General features: G+C 39.0%; 1 protein-coding gene across 2 annotated transcripts in view; it reads right to left on the bottom strand.

The window, feature by feature from the left end:
* The window catches only part of LOC122291998 (callose synthase 9), an 88,453-nt gene that overhangs the window by 65,024 nt on the left and 10,616 nt on the right, over positions 1–12,813 (bottom strand). For both annotated transcript variants that reach the window (XM_043100125.1, XM_043100126.1), the window contains 6 exons: positions 5,835–5,931; positions 4,903–5,013; positions 4,686–4,811; positions 3,880–3,969; positions 765–862; positions 535–652 (listed from right to left, as the gene is read on the bottom strand). In XM_043100125.1, the coding sequence (XP_042956059.1) occupies positions 535–652; positions 765–862; positions 3,880–3,969; positions 4,686–4,811; positions 4,903–5,013; positions 5,835–5,931 (640 nt within the window). The remainder of the gene's footprint in view (positions 1–534; positions 653–764; positions 863–3,879; positions 3,970–4,685; positions 4,812–4,902; positions 5,014–5,834; positions 5,932–12,813) is intronic.

The raw sequence follows: 12,813 nt of genomic DNA, 5'->3' as shown, positions 1-12,813 counted from the left end.
ACCCCAAAAAAAACTTGATAAAAAAAACCTCCATCAGCAGATGAAGAACCAGCAGATTCCTAACTCCCAGCCCTCCTCCTGAGATCGACGTGCATGCTGTAGCCCAATTCACCAGGTGAAATTTGAACTCATTATTCATCCCCACATAGGAAATCACATTGTAGTTTCTTTCCACAACTAGCCACCTTAGTAGGAAACAGGAACAAGGACAAGAAATATGTTGGCAAAAAGGATCAACCTTTTTTTTTATAGGTAAACCTTTTAAAGCGGAAAAAGAAAAAAACTTCAACACAATTAACAATTACCACAAATTTAGTTGAACAAATACACAGAAAGGGCATCTTGATGCGTGTAGTTTTACACTAAAATTAGTTACAATGAAGTCTCAGCAGAAGCACACTAGAATTTTGGATCAACTTAATTGCAGGGGAAAAAAAAAATCAATGAGCAAGGCTGCTAAAAACAGGAACTAGGAAACAAACTAAAATGACCACAAAGAAATTTTACAAACTAATCATCCATAGATTGACTTACATGATGAAATATGTAGCACAGGCATTCTGGAACAAATCTAATGTTTGCTGCTTCACCCCATATCAGAAAGTTAAGAGAGACAAATAGTAATTTCTTTTCCTTGCTAAGAGCTTCCAGGCTGCAAACAATCCACATTTAAAGTCTCAATCACTAAAGACCATCCACAAGAATTCGATCCTTAAGGCCTTAAAGGGCCACAAGAAGCAACATAAGGTTTTAAAAATCCATACTTGCTCCAAACAGGCTGAATGCACAAGTAGTTACACCATTTAATGTAGTTATCAAGGGACTTCAGAAATACATTCAGTACGGCACCCTCATCCAATATCTGGAGCAATATAAAGACACATATCAGCCTTTGATAAGCCGAAGACCAAATAATGGATAAACAACTCTACTCCACCATAAATACCAGCCATTTCACACAAATAATATTCCCAAAACTAACATTTGCACAACAAGAAGGCAAGATTTTGAGACATAACAGCTTAAATTATAAGGCGTAAAATAGCAGATATTCCCCCACTGTCCCACATTCAACCATTGAAAAAAACCTACCAAAGTTGAGCTCTGCAAAATAATAATTTGTCCATTTAAATCTCTTCAAACCCCGCCTACTCTTTGTACCAACTCTTTTTTTGATAAGTAATAAGAGATTTTATTGACAAGTAAATAGGAATAGCCCAAGTACATAGGAAGTATACAAGAGAAAACACCTAAATACAAGCTAAGAACAAGAATAGGCTAGGAGCAAATCATGAATGTTTATCTCCATTCAATACAAGAAACTTAGCCCAAATACACAATGTACTAAAGAAAAATTCTCTAAGTTCTTCCATCGAGCGTACTCTATCTTCAAAGCATCACCCATTCCTTTCCAACCATAAGCACCACATCAAACATAAAGGAATCATCTTCCATATCGCAACAATACGAAGGCTCCCCTTAAAACCTTGCCAACTCACTCATGCTTTTAATTCTAAAAAATATATAATTTCACTTTTTATGTTTGAACAGTTTTTTAGGATGAATCACACGTTAACTCATTCTAATGAAGAGAAACATCACTACAAAAAAAAAAAAATTATCGCCTTACCTTGACTAATAACTGAAAGGAAATGATAGATAAGTAATATGCCACATGCAAGACATTGGAAAAGCAGTAGAGTATCTTCTACATCGTTGCAGTTTCGCAAGGGTTTATAATTGCTGGTTTCTCTTCATTTACGACTTATTGGATTACACCTACACCACTGAAGGTGTCATTGGGGCATTGGAAAGATTTAAAAGACCCCTAAATAGTATCCCATGGAATCCAACACATTCACTTATGCAGAGCATTCAAAGGGAGAGGAATGCTTGAGCTTTTAAAGCAAGAACACACAATGATGAGATCTGAATATATTTCTTTTTTTATTGGCACCAGGTGTCTAGGAACAGCGTCCCGACTAATCCCGGGGGTGCACAGGCCCTCAGTAAGGAGTTTTCCGCAAGTGCACTTCTAAGTAATTCAAGGAGAAAATCCCCCAATCCGATGGCCCCTAGATATTGTTTGCACCCAAGGGGATTTGAACTTTAGACCTGGGGGAGCATACCCCCAAGCCCAAGGCCTTTACCACTTGAGCCAACCCCTAGGGGTCTGAATATATTTCCAATATCTGTTCTCAACTTTATAGGGCGATTAGGACTTTCTCCTATTTTTCCTTCTTGGAGTTTTTCAGTTTTTGTAAATTCAGATCTTAGCTGATTTTTTTTCCTGATATTCCTTTGCATTTTTCTTAAAAATATCCCAAATACCAATGCTGGACCTTTTTTATTATGAATTATTTTTTTACCACTAATCAAAGAGAACAATACACCACACAAATAATCATGAGATTTCTTTTCTTTTTTTAATAGGTAATAGAAGAAAAGAAAGCCTGAGTACAATACACCCCACAAAATCTTTTTTTTGAAAAGTAATACACCCCACAAAATATTCCTCATAATGGGTAATATAAGAGGAACATGTGACTAAGAAATCAGGGAGCATACAAACTCAGGACATTTCCTCTGACCTTACATATCAACAAGTAAAATAGATGCACTCAAACATAGAGCCGCACCAGCCAATTTACTTTTAGAATTAATATTAGTGCATGACCTCAGGTGATTTTTATGAATTCAAATTTGTATTTTTTAGGTTTTTCAGATCTAGAGCAGTTTCAGTTGAATATCGATTTGTAGAAAAAAATAAGTTTGAATTTTCAAAACCTTCCCAATATAAAATTTCTGCATGCTACTAAATCCTGGAAAAGCAACTAAACCAAAAGCATTTGATTGCGATTTCTCCAAGAGAGGATGAGAGAGAGACTCTTTGATGTATTTATTTTGTTCTTTTTCTTTATCCTGTTTTTGTTTTTCAGTAAATCCTTTGGATGGATCCTGATCGTCCATTTGACACAATAATCCAGTAGCTTATAAAGAAAATTATTCGAGAATTTTTTTCCCTAAAACTTGACCAAAAAGTGAATGTAACATATCATGAAATGTATGTTTGCAACGTATATTTGATATACACATCGCTGTATTGGGGCCCATCAACCTTATTTTGAACTATAGATATAGGGCATTTGTGTCTGTCATCCTAAAAGTGAAATTAAAAAAAGAAAAGGAAAGGTGATCTCAGCCAAGGCATACCCTATATGTATACTCTTTCTACCACATATTCTTGGCTATGCTGATACCTATTTTGGACAAACAATATGAGCTTTACCAACAATAGGGTGCCTCCAAATAGAAGCTAATACAATCAAATAAGTAAAAAAAGCAACGAGCACAGCAATAAAATAATTATGACTTGACACAATCTTAATATAAATAACTGCTAGCTTCAGAATTCCTAAACCTGTAAACAACAGAATCTTTGCATACCAAAGAAATCCTACAAATTGGAAGAACAGAAAATTCTGAATCAGGTTGCACAATGCACCTTTAATGCAACAGTTTTGACAACAATGGAGCAATTACACGCTGTTTTACTGGAGATTCTTATTCATGTTATTCTCTGTCATCAAATTCTCCTCTTTTCATTTCTTGCAGTCTTAAAATATCTTGTTCCCATTGTACTTCTCCTGTGATTCCTCTCGTTTACTCAGACGTTTGCCAATGCTTCAGTCTCCGCATTTGCACTTTTTTTAAGAACTTAATCAATACCAAGAAATGAAAAGTGGAAGTACTTTTCTACTTTCAATAATCATTAAAGATCCATGGAAACTCTATTATGTGTCCTCTAGGTGAATATATGACCATCTAATCCAGTATCTTGGATTAATGCAATTGCAACAGTAAAGATTAGAGATTCACCAGTTCAGGTTCTTCAGGAATATGAAGCCGTGATTGTTCGTTGGCAAGGAGATGAATTATATGTTCCCGCTGATTGGAAACATTGTCCTTCTGGTAAACAAAGACTTTAAACATTAGATGCAAGAAACAATTTTATGACAGTAACGTCCCAAACTAAGAAATCTAACAAACAAAGCAGAATCCCAAACCCAACATATGGACATGAGAGGAATACAACCACAAATGAAAGAGACAAAACTTTCCAAACCATCCAAAATGACACACATAACAACCCAAACTCCAAAAGATAAATAAATAATTGGCATAAATCAATCCCATTGAGATAAATAAATAATTGGCATAAATCAATCCTTGTTGTACATCATTCCTTAGTTGACTCCCATTAAAAAATGAAACACAGTTCAACTCGTGTTTTCCCATGCATAAGAAAAGATTCACATTCCGGATGATGAGTTTTCAGAACCAAAAGAACCAACATGCAACAGGGGATGCATGAAAAAATCAAAGGACAGAGCTTCCAATCCAAAAGATTCCAGCAATCTTGAACACATGAACCACCAACAGTTAATCATATCACTCAAGGATTATGACAATCAAATGGACCACCTTGCCCCAGGAAAAAAGGCTTATTTCCACATAACCCTTGAAATTGTCCAGAGGGAAAGCCATCTAAATTTCACATTAACCCCAGATTTTAGAAAAAATACCCAAAACAGCAGGCAAGACCCTTACTCCGTGTTGCATTACGTTCTGGGAAAAGTCCAACCATTCTAACTTTAATATTTAGAAATTATAGATGTACAGACCTGAAATCCAAATATGTAATGCAGAAAATCAAGTATATCAGCATTCCTCGTCGCAGGAATGAGAAAATCCACAGGCAATTTTGGTAAACCCCTAAAGTACTTTACAGCTGACACTGCAGCTCGCACCTGGTAATAAGGCCCTCAAGTTAGATAATGGAAGAAATAATCAACAGTTGCTTTAGAATTACATTAGTTACATGAAAGGAAACAAACTTGCCTCAGGCAAATCCACAATGGCATTTGTTAAGGACGGACCATCCAATGGTATAATGTTATAAGCAATTAAATCTTCAGTCATTGCAGCATCAGATTCCATCACCCGTTTAAGCTGAAAAGAAAAGCAATGAAATAAAATTACATCAAATCAAATAAGAAAACTACATTATCAGCATATTTCATAGTAATTTGCACACACATAGGGGTTGTAACAAATACCAAACAAAATATAAAACTCACGAAAATTAATCAAATCAACAATCAAATTTGTAGTTTGCAATGAGTCCAACTATGAATTCCTGGTAGCCTACTAAACAGCACATTGTGAAGTGATCTTAAGCACGGGAACCACTCCCCACCTCACTGCCACAAACTTGTCAATTTTTTTTTAAATGTCGGGGAACCTCTCCAAGACAAGGCCCTTTGGACCCACCCTTGCAAAGTAAACCCCGGCCCCATGCACCGCACCCTCGGAAGTTTCCCTACACGGAACTGGTTAAATCGCTGGCTTTTCACCAGGGGGTGTGGCCCCAAAGGATTGTTTGCACCCATGAGGTGTTGAACCTTTGACCTTGAAGGGAGTTAGACCCTAACACCAAGGCCTTCACCACTAGGGCCAACCCCTTGGGGTTAAAACTTGACAAAATTACTAAAATCTGTTCCCAGTTTTTTTATTTGACAAGTGGTAGGATTTGTAAAAATCCAACCCACCAACTTTGGGTCCGACTCCGCACCGTCATAGTTGGAGCTCAACAAATTCATAAGATTAAAAAGAAAAGAGTATGTGCTTCACACTTCCCCTTTCAGCATCAGATATCCCACATAATTGGGCAACTCAAAAGGGTTAAAAAGAAAAATACTAAGAAAATGAAGCCAAATAAAAGGTAGAGGCTTAATTCCTGCAAATCTAAGAAAAGACAGAAGATATCCAACCTCTTCAGGAATCTCCTTGGTCAACTGTTCCAGCACCGTCCCTAAAACTTTTAAAGTTGCAAACACCCGTTTTCTCTTTACTGTCTTTCGCTCCAACCTGAAATCAACAATCAATCAGTCAAAAGAGAAATATTGAAAACAAAGGAGGCACATCATATAGGAAGAAAACATTATTTTCAATATGGTGCATGGTTAGGACATATGTTTTACACCATTTAACGGGAAGATGACACATCAGCTTCTTAATGTTTTCTGAAAAATCAGAGAAGTAGAAAACATGAGAAGCTCCAAATCATTCCCCAAAACAAGACAAATCCCTTTACGACTTTTTTTTAAATATGTAAATCCCTTCACAATCTCCAAACGATGTCTCCATAGAAGGAAAATCTATGTTCGGGCATGTTTACTAAACCAATTTCTTCTCAGCCATGAACTTCAACAAGGTGGACTCAGCAAGTTTCACTCTACAAACTCAATCTAAATTTTAAAATTAAAAATAAAAAAATAGAATTAAGGAGAACTATCTTTGGCTATGTAAATTAGCAACCCACGAAACTCCAAAATTAAAAGTTACCAACCGTGGAGAGTCTGGGCATGTTTTCTCTCAGTATATGATACCAACTGCTAAGTTGTTCCAGTGACTTTTGCCGGAATCAAGCTTCTCAGTTGTTTTTCATTTATTTATTTGTTTTAGTTTACAAGGATGGGCCTCTTAAAACACATACTGATAGAAACAAAAGTGTTGTTTTAACGTTGGAGGGGGCGAAATGAATTCGTATCATTGAGAGGAGTATGAAGGTTACAAAGGTGATGGTACTAAGTTGGGCTAGTACACATTGGTTTGCAAACACTTTGGAAGAATGTTTCTTATCGGAGGGCAAGATAGATTTTTGCAAAACTTATTGAGATGGAAACAAAGTTATCTTCACTCATCATCTTCTAATGCTTTCGGACGTCATCTAGAACTAGCAAAATATGGTGTAAGTGGGCAGCGAGGACTTTTAGTGATCCCAGAAGGAATGGAAGGAAGGGGGTGGCAAAGCTTTTCTTTGGAGATCAAGCATGCTCTCATGCTCTGTCCATTATCCCGACGGGTTAGGCTAGCATTGCCTTTAATCCCAGTCAAGGTGGTATACAAAGGGAAGGGGAAGCAGGTCAAGTCGTATGCAGAGGCAGCGATGGGTGGGGCAGGGAAACTGGTGGTGGTGTCACATAGTGCGGGCCACTCACTGGCATTGCAGCAAAGTGATAGGGGTAAAGAGGGAAGAGCAATAGGGGAGACTGTTACCATTCCAGAGAAGCATGGTCAAAGGTTGTTTGAGGTGCCAGAAAATCACTCCAGAATTTACACAAAAAATGATGGTGGTGGTCTGCTCAACGTTGGCTCAATAGAAAGTGAGGCTAGAGTGTCCTAAAATGCTTAAAAGAGGACTTGGGAGTTTTGAAAAAGACGGTAGAAACACTAATTTATAAAGTGGATATGGGCCTGGGCAAACGAAAGAAGGAACTGGAAACTTTAGATGGAGGGATGTTTAGCAACGGCCCGAAGCCCATCAGCCCAAGAAAAGTAAAATTAAAATTGGATTGGTTCGGATCCACTCCAATCACTTACCCAGGAAGAATTGGACTCTTAAAAGGGTTGAGCCCTCTACCTTCGAAAGGGGCTCACCGTCAGCAATTGTGAAAGAGATGCCGAAAGACCAACACCACCGGCCAGGGGTGAGACAAAACCACCCGCCAGTAACTCTTAGGGCTACATCCGACACCACTCTGCCAGTATTGACATCAGAAAGTGAAGAGGTAGGTTAGAAGGAGACGGCCACACAAATCCTTAAGCCAACTATAGGGGCAAAGAACGGCGTGGAAGCACAAAAACCTGTACCGCAGATATTTGGGCTGACAACCATTTCCATTGCTGCGAAGTTGACGGTACCGGCACCAGAGAATGAAATCGTAGCCCAAATGGTGCCACCTGTCGATGAGAAGGAGGAAGAGTCGTCGGGAGGGCCAACGCACTGCAAGGTGGCACGGAAACTAGTGTCGGAGTCATCCATGCCGATGACTTACAGCCTTGCTACAACGGTGACTGTAGTAGCATCGGAAAATGATGTTTTAGCTCCGAAACATCTGTCGATCGACTCTGAGGGCGAGGAAACAATGGGGGAAACTCAGTGCACGGTGGGGAAATTCAAAACGGAAGGAGCTTTGGTTTTGTTGGAGTCTAATAGGGATGGGGAGCAGCAAGGGTTGTCAAACATGGTGGTTGAACGGAGTATGTAGGGATGGGCAGGACAACAATTGATGGGGAGCAACCTATTCCTCCAAACTCGTTTCATCCCAACGTGTCAGATTGGGTTATTCAAAAAGCTATGGAGCATTGCATAGGGATCATGTGCAAGGGTTTCGAAGATGAATTACATGGCATTACTCACAGCTATAGAGGCTGGACATTCACATTCCAGCTCCATCCCATCTCACAATTAAGCCAAAAAAAGAGCAAGAGAAGTCAACAGGCTTACATGGGCAATGAATGATGATGTAGGAGAGAGAAGCTCTAACCAAGGGTGTCTTAAGGGAAGGGCAAAGATGGTCTCTTTATGAAACGAAAAATTATATCATGGAATGTACAGGCGCTGAACGAAGAGTAACAAGCGGCTCAAAATTAGAAAGAAACTTTGTCAATGGAAGGGTGATATAATCTGATTACATGAGACCAAGCTGGAATTTATCACTAGAGAATTAGTTTGAATTCTAGCTTCACCTTTCTTTAATAAAATTCATATGTACCAATCAAAAAAAAAAAAAAATTAGTTTGAAGTCTATGGAGATGTCAACATGTGGTTGGTCATACTTGCCATCTAAATGGGCATCCGGGGGTGTTTTAGTTATGTATGACAAAAGGGTGGTCAAGAGAACGGATGAATGTGTAGGAGAGTTTATTGTGGCTTGCTCCTTTAAGAATATAGAAGACAGATTCTTGTGGGTATTTGCAGGAGTATATGGCCCTAATCTTGATTCGGAAAGAAAGATATTGTGGGAAGAGTTGGTGGGGATTCATAGTTGGTGGGAGATACCAAGCAATATAGGGGGGACTTTAATGCCACTTGCTGCCAGAGTGAAAGATCGGGTGCGTCTCATATTAAACCCGCTCTGCAGGAGTTTTTAGACTCCATTTTCGAACATGAACTTATGGATATTCCTTTAACTGGCGGCACGTTCACATGGTCGAGCAGTCGAGAGCATCCATCTTGGTCGAGGATCGATAGGTTTTTGATAACTCCTTATTAGGAGTTACATTTTCCAGATGTAATTCAAAAAAGACCACCCAAGTTATGGTTAGATCATTTCCCTATCATCCTAGACAATGGAGGCATCCAAGCGGGCAAAAGGTATTTTAAACTTGAGAATATGTAGCTTAAAATTGGCAGTTTTGTGGACATGACTGCACAATGGTGGTCATCGTACTGCTTCCAAGGCTCCCCAAGTTTCATAATGGCAAGAAACCTAAAAGCATTGAAGGATTATTTGAAGTGATGGAATGAAGAAGTTTTTGGAAATGTGGGCCACCAGAGGTGCTCTCTTTTGGAGGAGTTATAGGCCCTGGAGGGAGAGGCGGTAAATATTCTCTCTAAAGCTGAGATAATCCGCAAGAGTCGGTAGTCACAAAACTTCAAAGAGTAACATTGATGGAAAAAATCTCTCGGAGACAAAAATCAAGAGAAATATGGCTTGAGGGAGACAAGTGCACAAAGTGCTTTCATCAGGTGGCTAATTCGAATGGGAGGAATAATGCAATTGAGGCGCTAATAGTAGATGGTGCAGTTTCTTCGGACCAGTTAATTATCAAGAATCACATTGTACAGTACTATGAGTGCCTCCTCTCAGAATAGCACGCATGGAGACCGAGAGTGGATGGTTTAACCATTGAATCATTAGACCAACAAAGTTCGGGGTGGCTTAAAAGGCTGTTCAAAGAAGATGAAGTATGCAAAGTGATCCGTAGTGGCGGTTTTACCATGGGTTTCTTCCAAGTTTGTTGGGAAGCGATCAAGGATGATCTAATGAGGGTGTTTCAAGAGCTTCAAAAAAGTCTCAATGCTACCTTTTTAGCCCTTATTCCTAAAAAACTGGGGTCCGGGATATTAGAGACTACCGCCCTATTAGCCTTGTGAATGGGGTGTACAAGATCCTTTATAAAGTTCTAGTGAATAGATTTGAGTATGGTGATGGAGAAATTAATTTTGAAGCCACAAAATGCATTTGTCAAAAGCAAACAAATTCTTGATTCAGCATTAATTGCAAATGAAGCCCTGGACAAACAACTCAAATCTAAACAACCTGGATTACTTTGCAAACTAGACATAGAGAAAGCTTATGATCATGTCAACTAGAACTTCATGATTTATCTACTTGCAAGAAGTGGTTTTGGGGCAAAATGGTGTGCTTGGCTAGCATATTGCATTTCTACAGTTTGCTTTTCTATCTTGGTGAACGATTCGCCGATGGGTTGACTCCTCCCATGGTTTGAGATGGGGATCCGCTCTCTCCATTACTTCTCATTATCGTCATGGAAGCTCTTAGCAAGATGATTTTGGGCCTCATGGGAGGTGGCTTCTCTATGGCTTCTCGGTGGGGAATAGTGATTATGGATCTATTGATATTTCTCATTTGCTTTTGGCCGATGATACTCTCATTTTTGTTGGAAAAAATCATGGGCACATTCAATATTTGAGAGCTCTCCTTTGTTTCAAAGTCGTCTCCAGTTTGAGAGTGAATCTTTCAAAGTCTAACTTGTTGCCTACGGGGGTTGTCCCAAATGCAATGAATCTAGTTCACCTCCTAGGATGTAAGGTATCTTATTTACCTATGAAGTATTTTGGCACCGTTGGGTGCTTCCTTCAAATAAAAAGGGATTTGGAATGGCGTGATTGAAAAGGTGGAACGTAGATTTGTGGGGTTATACTTGTCTAAAGGGTGTAGGCTTACCATAATCAAAAGTACCCTTTCTAATCTACCAACCTATTTACTATCCTTGTTCCCGCTCCCTACGAAAGTAGCCAATCTTATTGAGAAGCTACAACAGGATTTCTTGTGAAGTGGGATTGGGGATGAGTTCAAATTTCATCTAGTGAACTAGTCAACTATTTGCACACCAATGTCTGAGGGTGGATTGGGAATCCATAATTTGATGAAGTTCAATCAAGCTCTTTTGGGTAAATGGTTTTGGTGGTAGCAACAAGAAAGGGGGGCCCAATGGAAGTCAGATATAGTTTCAAAGTTTGGGGAGTCTTGAGGAGGATGGTGCTCCAATGAGATCTACGGACCATAAGGGGTGGTTTGTGAAAACACATTAGAAAGGATGGGAGACTTTCCTGAGCCAAGCATGTATTGAGGTAGGTGATGGTTTTCAAGTCAAATTTTGAAACGACAATGGTGTGGTGAACAAAGCCTTAAAGAAACATTTCCTAACAGTTTTGAGCTTGTACGGGTGAATGATGCTTCAGTATCTGATCTCTTGGTCTTCTCTCTTAGTTTTCCGCAATGGAATGTAGATTTAATCAAGATGGCACAAGATTGGGAGTAGGAGTTATCTCCGAGTTTTTTGCCTCACTATATTCCATCAGGGTGAGTGCGGGCACCTTAGATAAGATCAGTTGGAGCCCCTCTAAGAAAGGTAGATTCATAGTTAGATCGTTTTACCAAGTTCTAACTAACCAGAGCATGACCACTTTTCCATGGAGGAATAGGGAAGACAAAAGCTCCTCCGAAAGCAGCTTTCTTTGTTTGGATAGCTTCCCTAGACAAGATTCTTACAATAGACAATCTAAGAACAAGTTGTGTAATGGTGCTAGACTAGTGTTGCATATGTAAAAAGGATGGGGAATATGTAGATCGTCTGCTTCTATATTGTGAGGTGGCTAGGACCTTGTGGGAAGATTTTTTTGTGGGAATAGGATTGTCATGGGTCATGCCTCATACATTGGTGGATTCTCTAGCAAGTTGGAGAGGACTCCAAGGCAATCCACAAGTGGTAGCAATATGGAAGATGGCCCCAGTATGTATGTGTTGGTGCATTTTACAGGAGAGAAATGATGGGAGCTTCGAGGATCTCGAGAGAACAATGGATGAGCTTAAAGTTTTCTTCTTTAAAACCTTGGTTCTTATGGGCAGGGGTCATTGATTTTAATGGACTTGCCCATGATTTTCTACTTTCTAATATTTAACACTTCTAGTTAATATCTCATATGATTTCATTTTTTTTCATCAAATTTTTTCTAGTTAATACCATATGATTTCGTTCAATGTTCATGAGCACCTCAAAGAAAAAGAAAAGATTGTTTGCACCCAACGATATTTGAGCCTTAGACCTGGGGAGAGCATACCCCCAAACCAAGGCCTTTACCACTTGAGCCAACACCTAGGAGCCTTCGAACTGGGGGATTTTCTCCTTAAATTACCCGAGGTGTACTGGCGAAAAACTCCTTGACGAGAGTTTATGCACCCTAGTGATTAGGATGTTGTTCCTAGACACCCGATGCCAATATAAAAATAAAAAATAAAAAATAAAATAAAAAAAATAAAAAGAAGAAAAGGTAACTAATTCAAAATCCTTGAATTCATAGCATCAATAAAATAAATGATAAAACCCAAAGATCAATACAAAGAATGGACCTTCATTCCTTGTAAAGCACCTATTGTTCATTTCCCACCATATGCTCAACAAGAACATTGAAGGCATTGCTCTCCAAACAACAGAGCACACTGCTTTTGTGAACAAAGTATGGGCTATCCATGTCCAAGACCCCTCCCATTATATGCTCCACAACAACATGATGGCATTGTTCTCCAAGATATTGAGCTTCTAGTACAGAGTTTTTGTCTAACTCATTAGGAGTCCTTGTCCAAGTAGGATAAGAAAGACCCCAAAAGTATATGGCAAGGCTATAGATTCTTCAAGTACTTAATCGACATTCCCTTC

Source organism: Carya illinoinensis, chromosome 13 (genome assembly GCF_018687715.1).
Source record: "Carya illinoinensis cultivar Pawnee chromosome 13, C.illinoinensisPawnee_v1, whole genome shotgun sequence".
NCBI classification, from domain to species: domain Eukaryota; kingdom Viridiplantae; phylum Streptophyta; class Magnoliopsida; order Fagales; family Juglandaceae; genus Carya; species Carya illinoinensis.
This window is presented reverse-complemented; position numbering and strand designations above follow the sequence as displayed.